This window comes from Artemia sp. Qi Xiang Cuo, chromosome 18 (genome assembly GCF_049724085.1).
Source record: "Artemia sp. Qi Xiang Cuo chromosome 18, ASM4972408v1, whole genome shotgun sequence".
NCBI lineage: Eukaryota > Metazoa > Arthropoda > Branchiopoda > Anostraca > Artemiidae > Artemia > Artemia sp. Qi Xiang Cuo.
In genome coordinates, this window is record NC_142811.1 from 15,309,672 (window position 1) to 15,327,011 (window position 17,340).

A 17,340-nucleotide genomic window follows, 5' to 3' on the forward strand; every position below is an offset into this window, starting at 1 on the left:
TTTTTGCCAAATTCTTGAGTTCATATATTGATTCGAATATTTGGCAACAGATTTATTTTCTTTTAAGTAGGCTTATATGGACAAATTTGAAAGATTAGTCAAACCTGCTTCTGGTATTTAGATTGACAGAAACTCTATATTTATGACTCGGTTAACTATTATTCCTACATGCTAACACATCATGCCTCACATCGTTACTACTCTTATATATATATATGCTTGATTATTGCATTACCACTAAATACCAAACTGAGAAACCTTGGTTATAATTAATGCGATAACGACTCGTACATATTTTTGCCGAATAAGTACTTTAGTTTGTCTACTATTTTATAAATTTTGCAGCAAGTTAGGGTGGTTACTTCCGGTCATCTTTTCCTGTGATTAAATTTGGACTTCTATTATTATATTTTTTGAAGGAATGTTTTTGTTGATATTTGGGTTAAGTTTTTTTTTAGTTTTTACTGTTAGAAGCGGTTATTTATTATTTGGGTGGTTGAACGTCGCGTGTCTTATGATTGGCTATTATGATAATTCTAATGATACTAACAGGATATTGCAAAATAAGGTTTACGTTTGACCAATTGTCTAACTTGACCTTTTGTTTGATTATCTTGTTCGTATGCATTTTTTTGAATTTGGATCAATTATCACATAAGATCAACAGCTAACAGAGAAATTTTGGATCGACCCCGTGTTAGTGGTTAATTTACTTTGACATTGTCGCTAACGGGACTGTGTCGCTCCAGTATTTTTTTTAAGTATTAAGTGCCTCGATAAAATCTTTAGTTTGAATATACCCTTTGGTACTTGAGATTAATGATTCAAAGGTGACTATGAGTTTGTTTTTCTGTTTAGCAAAGATCATCATAGTTTATACGCCTTGGTTCGAATCCTAGTGTTTTAAATAGACGAAAACTATTTAAGAAATCATGCAGTAAACGAAAAGCCTTGTAGAACTTTAACACACTTGCTATGGCATTACGGATAATGTAGGCTTTCTGACATCCAACATCATCCCCAATGCCACACAAGCATGTGTCCTCTAGTTTAATGTGAATTGTACACGGGGTATTAGGTTATCGCTATATCCATGCTTACGCAATTTACTATATTAAACTTGTAAATTTTTTTATTGCATTTAATCGAGAAAAGAATTTTTTTACCTCCTTTTTGAGTTTAATTAACAGCCACGATTAATATTTTCTTAGTTTTCTGTATCGTGTGGTAACGGGTGCGTTTTGGGCGGTCCTTGTGGTGAAGAAATCTCTGATGAGTCCTGGCCAGTTGTATCAGTTATTTGGATATTGGGGTATTGGGTCCTAATAGTTACGTTATTGTCCGTTGGTGGGTTTTGTTGAATAGACTCCTTTTGGGGTTTTATATGGTGATGCCGGGCTTGATTTGGAATTGTGAAATACAAGGGTTGTGATGGCCCTTCGTTGTAATTGTTATCAAGGATATTTTCCAATTGGGGGTTGAGGGGTAGGTCAATTTCAACTGTGAAATATGTCGCCACCATTTTCTCTAAGTTGGAGCAGAATTCTCTTTGTTTTTGCAATTCTCTGTTGATTTCGGCTTGGTTTTCCTTCAGTTGTTTCTCTAACCTGTCCTGTTGTAGTTTAATTATTTCTTTCTGTGCTTTTAAGTGGTCGTATTTATGCTGTAAGTCTAGGAGCTTTGCTCGTTCAGGCGCCAGTGCTTCTTGTACTGCTATTGTTGCAGATAGAACAGTACTGTTTCTATAATCTTGCACTTTTTTTTTACCAATTTCTTGCATTTTATTATATAATGCTTGTAATTGTAGGACCTTGTCGGGATAATTATATCCCTTAACAAGCGTGGCATCGCTTATTGATTCCATTTCATCCTGGATTTTGGTGGTCTACTCCTTAACTTCCATAAACTCAGTCTCGATTAATTTATCCATTTGTTTAGTCACTAGGATCTCATTTATTTTTTTGTTAATTTTTTCCTTGGAAGCCTTAACTTCACTAAGAGATTTAAGTGTGGCTTAATCATATTCTCGTTTTTCAGTCTTTCTGTTATTAATTGTGCCGAGGCGTCTTGGAGTTTCGATCGCATCTGATATAGCTGGTCCATAGTCGTTACGTCTGTAACGAGGTGGCACTAGGTATTTTTTTGGAGGAGGGGTTGAACAAGTCTCGTTCTGCTTCTATCCTCAGCTTTTTCTATCAAGCCGGGATTCAGTTTATCTGGAAAAGTTAACTATTAAATTTCCTTCGACCTTTCACGGATAGCTATCGTTGAAGTGGCGTATCCATACATATTCGTTTAAGTTTTTTTTGCGCATTAACTTGCTCATTCAGTCTTAACATTATTTTATGAGTTTGTGGGGTACTTGATCTCTAGACATATTTCCATTTATCTGGTTTTTTAATTACTATACGAGATTTTGTGATAACTTTCGGTTCGCTTACTAACGTTTTATTCTTTTTTTACTTTCCCATAGAGATTGGGTCAAATTTCTTGTACTGTTTTAATAAGAATTTTTGACCTTTTAATTTAGCCTCTTTGGCATGTGCGGTTGCCGAAGTTGGTTTTCGTTTTTGTGCGTCTTGGTGTTCGTCTGCAGCTGATACATCGTCGGATTCAGTAGAACTAGTCCCTGAAGATTCATCACTAGGGCTTTTCGGGGTGTTCCTTTGCGATTTTGGATTATCACCTGCCCTTGCTTCATATATTTCGTCTCTTCTCGAGGTAGAGGGCTTATTTTCCATTTCCTCGCGCTGAATTCCTGTTTCGGGGGAGTTAAAAGAATCTTGAGAACTCTGGGAGGAGTCGAATGTTTTTGGAGTGTCTCCATTGTTTGAATTCCATATCCTCGGGGGGGGGGGGGGGGTGGTAAGGTATTTTTTCAAACATGGTCTGTCACAAGGAGGATGATTCCTTGGGCTTGACTTTGGATACCGTTATGTCATGATATTGTCCTAGATTTTCATTTTCAGGGTATTCCTGGGTCCAAGGCAAGGTACTTTGCCTTGTTTTTATAGGATAGTTGATAATGTCCATAGTTTCTCTCAAATTTCTTTTATTTGTGTCCCTGGTTGGAGTTTTGTTTATTTTTACACCAGGGATTTCCATAGCTCTATTTAATTCATCCTGTAACGATAGGGGCCACTCTATTGGGGTTGCTGGTGATACCATATCATCTGGAAATCTTTTGGGGGGATAAGGGGTTCAAATTCTATCGGGGAAGAATTGGGTTTTGGGGGACAGCGTATAGTCTAACTCTTTTGAGCTTTCTGACGATGAACTTTTTGGGCCTTTTTGGGGTTTTGTTGCTATGGGTATTAAAGATTTTCTTTTGGGGATGACTAGATTTTTCATAGCTAAAAATTCTTCAAAGTTTTCCTCGTCGCTATTGTTTTTGAAATAGTCTTGCTTGAAATTGAAAGGTTTTAACTTGGCTAGCCTTGATTTGGGGAATTCATTTTCCGTATTTGACGAATCAGTAGATGAATGTTTCGGTGCCCATCTGTCCGGGTACTTGGCCCTTTTTATACGGCTAACATTTGCCTTATATGTTCTTCCGTTATCAGGGTTTATCATTTTAAAAGTAAAATCATTGTCGTATTTTTGATTATTCTGTAAGGTCCCGAATATTTATTGGAAAGTTTTTTGCCTTCCGCCTTTGCCTCATTCTTTAGGTAAACACAATCTCCTACCTTAAAATTTATGTTCCCTTTGACTTTGGATTCGTTTCTCAGCTCTTGGCTTATTTTGCATTTTTCTAATTCTTGTCTAACAATCTTATAGGTTTTCCTCATCCTATTTATAAAATCTTGCTTGTAGTCCTCTGTATTATTGTAATATTGTCTGGACTCTATAACTTCCTGATAGGATATTTTGAAAGCACGTCCGAATAAAAGAAAAAATGGACTTTCTTTAGTTGTTTCTGAATAAGCAGTATTAATTACATTGGTTAAGTAAGGTAGATATTGATCCCAATCGTTTCGGTTTTCTTTTGTATGCATGCTCAAGACGTTAGAAAATATTTTGTGCCTGTTTTCGATTTTCCTATTAGCTTGCGGATGATAGGGTAATGTCACCAATTTCTCTATGTTAAGAAAACTAATTAAATCTTTTATTACTTTTGAAACAAAATTGCTTCCATTATCGCTAATAACTTTGTTAGAGACGCCAAATTTTAAAAATATTATTGCTAACGCTTTACTCGTAGCGTATGCGCCTTGATTTTCAATGCTTTAGCAAAAGTGAACACGAAAAAGTGATCTATAACTGAAAGAATGCAAGTACGTCCTCTATTGGAAACAAGTAAGCCTCTGCTGGATGCATAAAAATCAAAAGAAATAATGTCGAAAGGGAACCTCGCTACTGGCACTCTCCCCATTGGGGGATGGGGATAAGTTTGGGGATTCTTTCTTAAATTACATGATTTGCAATTGTTTATGAAGTATTTGAGTTTGGTTAATGCTGAAGGAACAAAGAAATATTGCTTTAATCTATGATAGGTTTTCGTGACTCCCAGGTGTCCGTCTGTATCTGAATGAAAATATTCAATGGCAGGTATTATTAGGTTTTGGGGTAATACAGGTATTATCAAGGTTTGGTATCTATGTGTATCGCCTGTTACTATCCTGCAAAGGATTTCTTCGTCTAAATCGTAATAAAAATTATCAATTTCGCTTTTTAGGGCTTTGAACTTATGGGGTAGGTTATCAAGTTTCACAAAATAATTAATGAGAGTCGAACACATTTCATCCTTAATTTGATTTCTTTTAATGTTTGCCAGTGATAAGGGGCAATCATTAATCTGGTTTTCTTCTATTTGAATTTTTGGCTTATTCTTCTTTTGTTTTTGTTTACTGGGATTAATGGCATTTATTTCTTTATTTTCGTTATCTGAGGGGTTATTTTCGGGGTTTCTACTGAAGTAATCACAGGGTCCATTTTGTTTACCGGTCAAATGTTCAAATTCGTAATCCAGATCTTGGATTTTCATTATCCATCTAGCTAAGATTCCAGTTGGATTTTTGAATGTGCTTAGGTACTGCAAGCTTTTATGGTCCAAACGCAGCTTGAATTTTTGGCCCACTAAATAATGTCTAAATTTGTCTAAATGGTAAATTATAGATAGTAGCTCCAATTGCGTTGCAGAATAACTGCTTTCCCCTTTCGATAGAGTTCTACTTGAATAGCATATGACTTTCTGTATTTACTGAGGGGTTTTTGTAGGGGTCGGGGTAGTTTTCTACGGGGATTAATTGGGAGAGGATTGAACCGATGCCCAGAGCTGAGGCGTCAGTGGTGACTGCAAATTGTCCTTTTTCAAAATATGGTAGCGACAATACTGGTTCAGAAGTAAGTGCTTTCTTGAGAGTGTCTAAGGAAGTTTGAGCTTCTTGCGACCAGGTAATATTTTGGGGGGTCCCTTTAGTTAGGTCCGTTAAGGGTTTTGCAATTTGGGCATAGTTGCGTATGAATTTTCTAAAATAGCTTGTTAAACCAATAATGGCTCTCAATTGTTTTATAGTTTTTGGTGGTTTGAGTTTTTCTACACATTTTATCTTCTCAGGGTCCGGTGATATTTGACCTTGGGTCACTATCACTCCTAAGAATTTTATTTCGGATTGAAGTAAATTTACTTTTTCAGGTCTACATTTTAGATTACCCGCTCTGAACGTTTTAAAAACTTTGGCTAATGTGTTTAAATGATCCTCCGGGGTTTCTCCTACACAGATCACATCATCCAAAAAATGAATAATATTGTCTACACCACATAATAAATGTAATAAAGGTCTACATAGTGCACTTGAACTAGTTTTAAGTCCGAAGGGTACTTTTAAATATTCATAAGAGCCAAACTCCGTTGTCGAAAACGCTGTTTTATAAACGTCATTGTCTGCTATGTTAACTTGATGATAACCTTGTTTGAGGTCAAGAGATATAAAAAATTTATTTTTGGTTGAGATGGAGTCTAGGATTTCATCGATTTGGGGCAGGGGAAACTTGTCGCTAACTACCTGTTTGTTTAAGGCTTTATAGTCTACTACAAGCCTAAGATCCTTGTTTTTTTTGGTACTAGTATAACAGGGGCCGAATACAGGCTTAGGCTTGGGCGTATAATATTGTTTCTTTCTAATTCGCGGATTTTATTTTTTAACCAATTTTTGTAGGGATGAGGGATGCGATAGGGTTGTTTAGCTACGGGCAACCCTGTAGTTTGGATAGATTGTTCATAGAACGGTATCAATCCAATGTCCTCTTCACATGTGGAAAATATATCTCTAAAATTCCAGAGCAATTCACATAATTTTTCTCTTAATCCGTATCTTGGATATGATCTAATTTAAATTTTTCAAAAAATTGGGGTCTTGTTAGTGGGTACCTATTCCTTGGATTACTGACACCAATGCTATTAACTAAGCTTTTCTTGGAGTTTTTCCATCCGTTCAGCTCGCACTCGGAAATCACTTGTATTTCAACGAGGCACGTTCCCTTTTTTAATGTAATCGTATCATTTTCATGTGTATTAGTTAACCAAATAAAACCTTTTCCTTCCTCATATAAAATGATCTGATCTTCACAAAATAGATTTTAGGGGATTTCTCCACACGGGGATGCAAACCAAATTTCAGAGTTGTCGTTTACAGGGTTGACCATTTTGGAGATTTGAACTCTTTGCATTGTTTTTGGGGGGATCTTTGTTTTACGCACCGCGAATCCTTAATATTTTTCTTCCGAGTCATTTTCTATTAAATTAAGATTGGCGCTTGGTTGCGTCAAATCTTCCGCTTGTGGGGTTGGCTTTAAGGGGACAGCATTGAGATTTATTATCTCGTTCCATAATTCTGTTATTTTCTTTATTTCTGTCTGCCTATACTCCTGCATTTTCCCTATTTTTGTTTTTATTGACTCAATCCATTTATTACTTAAGCTTCTCTTGCAGGACGAGATATGGGGTACAAAAGACTTTATTCTATTCACTGTTGCCCTCCCTTTCTCCACGCGTCGGACAATGGAATTGGATGGATACATGAGTCTGTGATTCGCTATATATAATGACATTTTATTACATTTAAAAAAAATCAGCACCGATTATAGCCTCATATGGAAAATTCTTGTATATTATGAAGTTGGTAGGATAGATTCTATTATCTTTTGTCACATCTAGGCGTATGGAGCCTATTGCTTCCAGCCTATGCCCTGTGACGCTAGTTAAACTAGGAATATTAAAAATTTTCCGTCGCTTAATATATTCTGGTAATCTATTAAATACATTCGAGTTTATTATGTTAACCGATGCACCTGAATCTATTAGCGCTTTGAAGTAAATATTTGCAATACCAAAATCATTTAATATAGGTAATATATCATTATTATCACTTAAAGAAGGTACAACTACTGAAAGGGACCTATAAAAAATACTGGCCTCCAGGGTCCCGGTTAATTTTCTTGGGGGCCTGATTCGTTTCCCTGTTCATTTATTTGATAGGTTGGTGTTTGACATTGGGGCTCGGTGGGAATTTTCCTAGTAAGTTGATTGAAATTTGATTGTCTTGGTTGCCATGTATTATTGCGTGGGTTGGAATTTCTTGTGCCGTCGGCTCGCGGCATTTGTTCATTTTGTATTGACGAAAAATTTCTACCCGTCGGGAAAAAATATCTTCTGTCATCATTTGTATTCCTGCTAAATCTAGTAGGATACACTGTCCGTGAATTGAATGGGTGCATATTTTGTCGCGTATCTGGATTGGGGAACCGATAATTATTTTGTTGGTTGGGGGAAGGCTTTGTGTATTCCAATCCTTGTTGGTAGGGGTTGCGGAACAATGGGAGGCGTGGGGGTTACTTCTATAACTTCCTGACCCATTGGCATTTAAGTTTGTTCTCCTGATCAAACGGTTATTAAAATTGGGGGTTACTTGTTTATAGTTATTTTTAGTAGTGCATTCCCTGGCAATATATCCATGTTTATTACCTGCGTAGCATATAATTGGGGGGTTATTTACGTAGTTTGCCGTATTCGTGGGTACGAAACGTACCATTCTTTGCCTGGTAGGGGTTGAGGATCTATTTTGGTTCGGTTTTGGTGAATTATCTCTCGAGAAAATTGCGGGTGAAATTCCTCATAATTGTCCCGGAGTTGATTCTCCTACGTTATTTATTCTTGACTTATTCTGATTTGCCAGCAATCGTGTCAATTTTGACCATTCTCTCTACTTCCTGAACTGCCAGCTCTAATGTTTGAATATTTTTTTATATTAACATTCGGTACAGTTTGGGGCTTAATCCTTGCAAGAAAGCATTTCGTACAATTTTATCATATAAAGGACCAGATTCTTTTCCATATTTAACCTCTATTGATACCATTACTTTGTGTAGGTATTCCCTAACATTTTGGGTTTCGTCGAAACATACAGTTCCGTGCTTTAATTTGTGTGTTGAACTGGTTTCAACAAATCTTTCTCGGAACGCTTCTAGCAATTTTTCTATTGAGTTTATTAGAAGATTGTTATCTTACCCTATGGTGTTCTCTATTTGTTTTAAGAATGTTAATGCTTGCCCTTTTAGTCTCATTAATAACATGCCTACTAGTGGTTTTAAATCTGTTTTAGTTACTTCTACGAATTGGTTTAGTTGGATACTAAATTCATCTACGTCTGAGTCTCCATTATATGAGGAAAAGATTTTGAAATTTCCACTGTTTCGGCAATAAGTTTTTGTTTTAGCAATTGTTCGTTTGGATCTAATAACACATTAGCTAGTTTTTTTCAAGAATAATTAAAATTCGGTACTGTTTTTTTTATATATAACTAAAATTTGACACTTCCAAATTTCTGTTATTTTATGAGGGGATTCTATATACATTTTTTCTTAGTGAGTTTACCTTTTTTTGTTACTATCTTAAGGGGACTTAGGCCTAACAAAATATTGCACTTTATCTATGCGTAGTATTTCTCAATATTCTTTTTTGTTTGTAAGTGGAAAAATTTTTGTCCTTGTGTTTTGCTCCTTTAAACAGCGCCGCGCCAATTCTAATGGTTTTTTTTTCTAATTATTTCTTTAGCGTATTCTAATGGGGGGGGGGTTATTTATTTGTTTTCCTATAATTTATAGCATGGTTTGCGGGGGAGCTTCGTGTAGCGGGGGATTAAATCAGCGGTTCAAACGGGGAGCATATGCTAATGGCCATACTGAGTCGAAATCAGATTGAAAGGATTCAGGTTCGCTTGAGAGTGGTTGGAGCCACAAGGACTAATTATCTTGAGAAATACTAACATAAAGAGATAAAATTAAGAAAGTAATGTATTTATTTTTCTACTCACATTAGCGGTACAAAACTGTTTCAGGAATATCAATAACATAGGTATAACACTTCACAGTCATGTACACAAGACAATGCTATAGACAGGGGCATATACAATGCAACAGTTAGATCACTTACATTAATTGTTCTCAAAAGCTCACTCTAAACTCATAATGGACTGTTGATAGACTCCTCGCGACTGGCGCAAAATTGCTAAGTTCTAAGTAACTATACCCTCCGATTTTGCCAGAGGTTATGTTCAGGCGTTGCTAAAAAGTATATTACACTGGCCCTATTGGTTCAGACAGTATTTCCTATATCTCTATTGGACAGGGATACACCAATTGGCTACTTGAATTTTGATACGATTTATAACTTCAAGACTTCACTTAGGAATTTTTCTCGACAAAACAAAGTTTTACTTTGTAATTTTTTTGCTAACGATATGTCACTAGATTCCAGATGGCTTAAAATTTATCACTGTGAAATTTGTTAAGGAACAATATAACTTAGTTGCATTGGAATACATAGTCCTAAACATAGTTTTCAGAACAATGCAATTAGATTACACGAAAATACTTTGTATCTCGAGTGACTATTTTTTTGTATGGTAAATTCTACCTTCTCTTGACAGTTTGGGAATTCAAGCTCTTAAGATTTAAATTTCATTGTTTGTCGCCTGTCATGTAAGATTTGGTCACACTGATATTTATTGCATATTTTGGCGACACGGAGGCGGATTTATTTATTGCTATTACATTTTCTGTGGGAAAGATTCTTACAATGTATGTTTGAATAAGATACATTTGTTTCGCTACTTTTTAAATAGAACACTTGAGCCTTACTCGATCTGTAGGTTACTTGAATTTTTTGGTTCATATTTTGGGTGATTTTATTTTACTTGAGTACTCTTAATTGGAAAATTTTGAGGTTTCGAATTTTGATCCCGTTACACAAAGAAGAAAAATCCTTAGGCTTTTTCCTTTTTGTTATAGTAAAGAACGAACTCAACCCCATAGTAATTATTAACCATAAATAGGGACTATGCAAGTTTCATCTGTATCATGGCTCTAAATATGGCTGAAACCTGGTAAAGAACTAACCATTGCACAAATTAGACTTTAGTAGCTATTAATTATTTGAAGTTTGTCTCTTACTAAAACATTGTTTTTTTTTCTTTATAATTTCAACAAGGTCGTCTCTTACACAGTATCTCTAAAGGATGTTTCAGTGCCTCACTAGCAGTAAAAAAACAAGAAGAAAAAAAGGAGACACATCACTGCTTCCCAGATAAAAGTGATTTTCTTTGTTGCTCGAGATAGAGGACTATTACTTTATTATGTGGGGTTTTGGGCAATGATGTTTTTTTCCGTACTCCTGAAAATAAAAGAAAAAAAAACAACCACATTTCTTTCTTGTTTTTTACTCCAAGACTCCCGGGTTAATTGTCCTCTTATTTTTCACTATTTCACTATTCATCATATCCTTTCCTTTATTACATGTCTACCTCACCTCTTATTATATTTAAGGACGAATTATAGCTAATAGTAATTAAAGTATTTGAATAAATAACTATATGCATGATGAGCAAACACACGCAAATTTTTTTTTATAAAAGATATATTGGTAGTACTTCAGTTTGGTTGATTGGTGGATTTGGTTTGCAGCGGTAGCTTGAAACCTAGTAAGAGATGATCACTACCCATAGTAAAAAACACAATAGTTTATATTAAAAGACGATCATTAGAACACCAATATATTAGATCTTATTGGATGTATTGGATCTCATATATTGGACTTAGTCCGGGTTGCAGCGGTAGCTAGCAACCTAGTAAGAGACGATCAAGCCCCATGTAAAAACTAAAGTAACCCATAACTCCTCAAAATAGTTTAGATCAAACCAAGGAGTACACTATTAGAACCGCCTTGTCCAAAACCTCTAAATAGTTAACTTACCGTCCATCGGCTTGAATAAGAAGGAAAATATATTGGCTTGAAAATCAAGAAAATTGCCTGTAACCACGATATTCTCCGCATACGGCTTCGTTTTTTCTTCCCGTTTGTTTTCCTCCTCAGCTAGCTGGGCACTGGGAGTTCATAGAGAGCTGTATAATGGCTGTATAGAGCTGTATATTAGATACGCAACTTATTTATAGTTAATGATATAGGAATGATATGATTTTATTGATAGCTGAATTACAAATTAAAAGAAAACGTCCACGGCTGGATTTGAACCACCTTATAATAAAGAACAAATTTCAATATTTTGAAAAGATACAAAGGGCTTGATTTTTCTCGTATAACCACATATGAGATAATAAGTGAATGCGATATTTATACACGTTTATCTTTTGACAAAAAATTTATTTTATTTTTGTTCACATTAAGGAACAAACTGTAGCCCATAGTAACTGAAGTAATAAAAGGAATCATTATATCATATTAATAAAGGGAATCCAACTTGAGCCAACTGGGCAAGAGTCAGCTATCCAACTACTAGACCATATAGGATATATTAAAACATCTGATTAATGAATCAAATAGTTCGTGGTAACAAACTGTCTAGTAAGAGTGACTCATCATAATAGTGACCGAAAATTTAAAAAGGATATTTTGATACCAATAGATACATCAAAAGAATCGAATTTTCATGCTGATCTTAAATATATAAGTTTCATCAAATTTCATGCTACTCTTCAAAAGTTACGAGCCTGAGAAAATTTGCCTTATTTTTGAAAAAAGGGGAAAACACCCCCTAAAAGTCATAGAATCAATGAAAATCACTCCATCAGATTCAGCATATTAGAGAACCTTATTTTAGATGTTTCAAGCTCCTATCTGCAAAAATGTGGAATTTTGTATTTTTTACCAGAAGAAAGATCACAAATACGTGTTTTTTTTTCACAGGCGTGATATTATCGACTTCCTGATCCTAGAGGTTGGCAAGAGGGCCCATTCAAACGGAAATTTAAAGATTTGGTGCCTCATAAAAAAAGAATAAAAAAATCACTTAATACAAAAAACTGCATTTTTGATGTCTTTTCATCTACTAATAACCATATATGACGTAATAAGTGATAATATCTAACACCGATTGTGTACTAATAACCGTATATGACGTAATGATCGACGTGACGAAAAAAATTATTTTTTATTTATTTTAGTTTTTAGTTCATTCTCAAACAGTTCGTGGTGACGAACTATATAGTAAGTACTTTAAAAGACGATCATTGGAATAACAAGTCATTGTATACATCGGACCTAGTTAGCTACTTGATTGTTTGAAGTTTCAGACAGTTCGTGATAACGAACTGTAAGAGCGACTCGTCTCAATAGTTACCAAAACTCTATAAAAGTGAATTTTGATACCAATAGATACATCAAAAGAATTTGATTTTTATGCCGATTTTAAATATTTAAGTTTCATCTAGTTTAGTTTTACCCTTAAAAAGTTACGAGCCTGAGAAAATTTGCCTTATTTTTGAAATCAGGAGGAACCACCCATTAAAAGTCATAGAATCTTAATGAAAATCACTCCATCAGATTCAGTGTATTAGAGAATCTTATTTTAGATGTTTCAAGCTCCTATCTGCAAAAATGTGGAATTTGGTATTTTTTGCCAGAAGAAAGATCACGGATGCGTGTTTATTTATTTTTTTTTCCAGGGGTGATCATATCGACTCCTTGGTTCTAGAAGTTTGCGAAAGGGCTCATTAAAACGGAAATTAAATATTCTAGTTTCTTTTTAATTTAAAAATAAAAAAAATAGAATCACTTTATACAAAAAAAAAACTGTATTTTTGATGGCTTTTCATCTACTAATAACCAAATATGAAGTAATAAGTGATAATATCTAACACCGATTGTGTACTAATAACCATATTGACGTAATGATTAACCTGACGTAAAAATTGAAAAAATAAGTAAATATTGTATTTGTTTTCAGTTCAGAATTGCTGAAGTTACAGACTGAAAATATTTTTGGTATCTGAGCAATAATTCTAATCATTTTACTTAAGCTAGAAAAATACCTGAAAATTATAAAAATTAGTTTTATTTTTTGTCTTTAAATCGAAGCAATTTCCTTTTGACAGCCTTTTTCCCGAATAATAGTGTTGGCGTTTTGCACAGTACTACTAGGGTTCAGTTGCAATTGAACGCCACGAAATATATGTAACCAGCATATGTGCGTATTATTACTATCTCTGACTGAATCATTTTTAATGGCAAAATTGATTTTTGTCGAGCTAAGTGCAAAATTTCGCTTTGTGAAGATACACAGGCCAGAATAAATTTAATTAGTTTTCTTCTGTTATAGGAATGGTCAGTGACACTAGTGCAGGTGATAGCACTTCTTTACAAAGACCAGCATGTGGATAACCTTCAAAAGATGTTGTCAGCTTGGACGGCAGAAGACACTTCAAGCGCTACTTCCGACGATGAGTCTAATACTTCACCGCAGGTTATTTTAAATTAATATATAATTTATATAGCTCAGATAAAACTCATTTACACATATAGGCGGCTTCGCTGCATCAGCAGGTTCGTCTGGCTTCACCGTTTTCCTTCCTCTCGTTCATTTACTTTGCCTTCAGCCCTTTTATATGACCCTTGGATCACTGGGCCGTCTCTGAGTAAGCAAATAACGGGTTGGGGCCTCGAATATTGAAACAAATGAACATATTTTCAAGATTGCTGTTTTTCTGAATTATGTTTAAAAGAAACTATAACTAATCTAAGATTATTTGCAGAAAATTTCAAGTTTCCAACTTGAACTGTTCACCTGCAAAATAAATGATAATAAGAACGAAAACACAAAAGGCTGATTTTATAAATATCTGTTCGAAAGAGAGGTCTTAGCTGACTTTTTTTTTTTTACAAATTATAAAATTATAAGATGAATAAGAAATTCTGAATTACTCTGTCAGTTCTAAGATTATTAGCAGAAAATTTTAAGTTTCAGCTGCAAAATGTTTAACAATTCATGTTTAATGTTTATGTTTATGTTTAACAATTTACATGTTTACAATTTACAATTACAATTGTAAATTGTATTGTAAATTGTAATTACAATTACAAATTACATGTTACAATTTACAATTTACATAAACATAAACATGTTTATGTTTAACAATTCAGCTGCAAAATGAATAGGAAGAGGAATAGTTGATTTTATAAATATACTACTAGCAAACTTGTTTTTCTTTTATATATATATATATATATATATATATATATATATATATATATATATATATATATATATATATATATATATATATATATATATATATATATATATATATATATATATATATATATATATATATATATATATATATATATATATATATATATATATATATATCTATCTATCTATCTATCTATATATATATATCTATATATATATATATATATATATATATATATATATATATATATATATATATATATATATATATATATATATATATATATATATATATATAGATATATATATATATATATATATATATATATATATATATATATATATATATATATGCAGCCTGTCCTGCGTATGCAGCCTGTCCCAAGCCAGGATAAAGAGGGAGGGTTGGGCTGTGGGCTTGCGACCCACACCCGCGACCTCAAGGGCCTGCCCTCGGGGGAAATCCTAACTGCAACCGAAACATCAAGTTTGAGCCTCGGATTTTCGAACCCCGTTTTGATGACGACCTCTGCATGCCCACGGACAAGATTTATGAATGCAAAACAATACCTCAAATTTGGTTTCTGGAATGTCTGCAAAATGTCTTAAGAATCCAATACTGAACAAGTGCTAAGAGCACTGAAAGATTACCATCTTGACCTTCTGGCTGTGTCAGAAGTTCGATGGCTAGGATCTGGATCCAATAAACTGGATGGAGATGTGACGATTATATACAGTGGATCGCAGCAAAAGCGTGAATACGGAGTAGCACTAATGATGACAAAACAGACTTCCCAAGCTCTACTACATTGGACACCGGTGTCACCTAGAATCCTAAAAACCCACTTCATCGGTGCGCATGCGAACCTGTCAGTAATAGTATGCAACACGCACACCAATGATGCCACCGACGAAGCAAAAGACGAATTTTACAGAGCTCTCAACTCCGTGGCAAACGACATACCACGGCATGACATGGCATGTTTTCTAGGAGACTTTAACGCGAAAGTAGGAAACGATCGATCGTTTTCCCCTGAGGTTCTTGGAGAGCATGGCCTGGGCCAGCGAAACAAAAACGGAGAACTACTTATCGACTTCGCGCTCCTTAACGACCTAGTAATCGGAGGTACCCTATTTTCTCATCGGGATGTACACAAATATTCTTGGATATCTCCCGATGGCCATACCCGAAATCAGATTGACCATTGTCTTTGGAGCAGGATGTGGAGATCAAGCCTACTTAATATAAGGGGATACAGAGGAGCTGACGTTGGCTCAGATCATCATCTGATGGCAGCAAAAATCCGCCTCAAATTGAAAAGAAATAGAAAAGTAAATAAGGCTCCCTTAAACCCAGCCTTTGACTGGGATAAACTGAGGTTGAGAGAATTCAACCAATCTTTTAAACTAGAGATGCGGAATAGATTTGAAGCCTTGTCTTTACTAGATGATGCTGATAGCAATCAATACTGGGAAAGCATAAAGTTGTGCTTTCACAATGCCGCGAAAGCCACCATTGGGTACTGTAAGAGCCCAAAAGACCAGTGGCTATCTGACCAAACTTGGGAACTCATTGAGACAAGAAAAAAAGTAAAAGCATCACTTATCCAAAGACAAACCCCCGACCAACAGATCCTCAGAAACGATGAATACAGAGGCGAGGATAAAGAGATAAAGAAGAGTGCCAGAAAAGACAGGAGAAACCTACATGAGCGAAAAGCAGCGCAGGCAGACGAGGTGGTGGAGAGAGGTGATTCAAGAACCGTCTATAAAATCACTAATGAGATTACTGGAAAGAAATCCTTTATTCAACATGGATCAGTAACAGATACCGCGGGCATCCTGAAAACACATCAGATTGAAATAAACGAAGTTAGAGCCAGTTATTTCGATCAGCTGCGGAATAGAACCCCAATAGGGGTTCCCACGGAGATTCCAGCAAAAACACTGTTTCTCTAGACATCATTACGTATCTACCGTCTTTCAGTGAACTTATAGCTGCAGCGCAGAAGCGGAAAACAGAGTAGTTGCCTTGCAACAACAGAAGATCCGTCGAAATGATCAAAGCGACTGTTATGACCTGCATCAAGTTCTGGACAGCGTTGTTCGCAGTAATCTGGACGACCGCCAAAGTACCTTCGGATTGGAAACGCAGCACGCTTGTGAGGATCTTTAAGAAAGGCGATACGTCCTTCCCAGTCAACTGGCGAGGAATTTGCATTCTTTCCATACCTAGCAAATTGCTGACGCACATTTTACTGCAGAGAATCAGCTCGCAGCTCAACAGATACCTTCGCGACGAGTATCTTGGATTCAGAACGAACCGTTCATGTGCAGACTCGATATTCACCCTACGGCTACTGACGGAAGAAAGCAGAGAATGGTGCTCCAAAATCTATATGATATTCATTGATTTTGAGAAGGCATTTGACTCAGTAGACCGCCAAAGCCTGTGGAAGATCCTACTGCATTACAGAATCCCTGAAAAGATAGTTTCACTGATTTTTGCGTTTTATGAAGATAGCGAGTGCTGTGTAAAGACACCAGATGGTCAAACTCGTTTCTTCTACATTATGTCAGGAGTTAAGCAAGGTTGCGTCTTGTCACCACTACTTTTCGTAATTGTCATTGATTACATACTGCAAAGTACAAGCACAGACTGAATCCAGCTAAATCCAGAAACAAGCCTCAGTGATGTAGACTTCGCTGACGACATCGCTGTCCTAGAATCATGCAAGCAAAGACTCCAAGAACTCCTTGACAAAGTGAGGGAGAGAGGCGGCCATGTCGGCCTAAAAATAAATAATGAGAAAACAAAATGCATGGCTACCACAGATTCACCCCTGAGCATCAC

The 17,340-nt window shown here is 35.4% G+C and overlaps 1 protein-coding gene across 1 annotated transcript in view; it reads left to right on the forward strand.

The window, feature by feature from the left end:
• Positions 1-17,340, forward strand: part of tim (timeless) — a 173,607-nt gene that overhangs the window by 23,940 nt on the left and 132,327 nt on the right. The window contains exon 3 of the mRNA XM_089104130.1: positions 13,614-13,757. Coding sequence (XP_088960256.1) covers positions 13,614-13,757 — 144 coding nt within the window. The remainder of the gene's footprint in view (positions 1-13,613; positions 13,758-17,340) is intronic.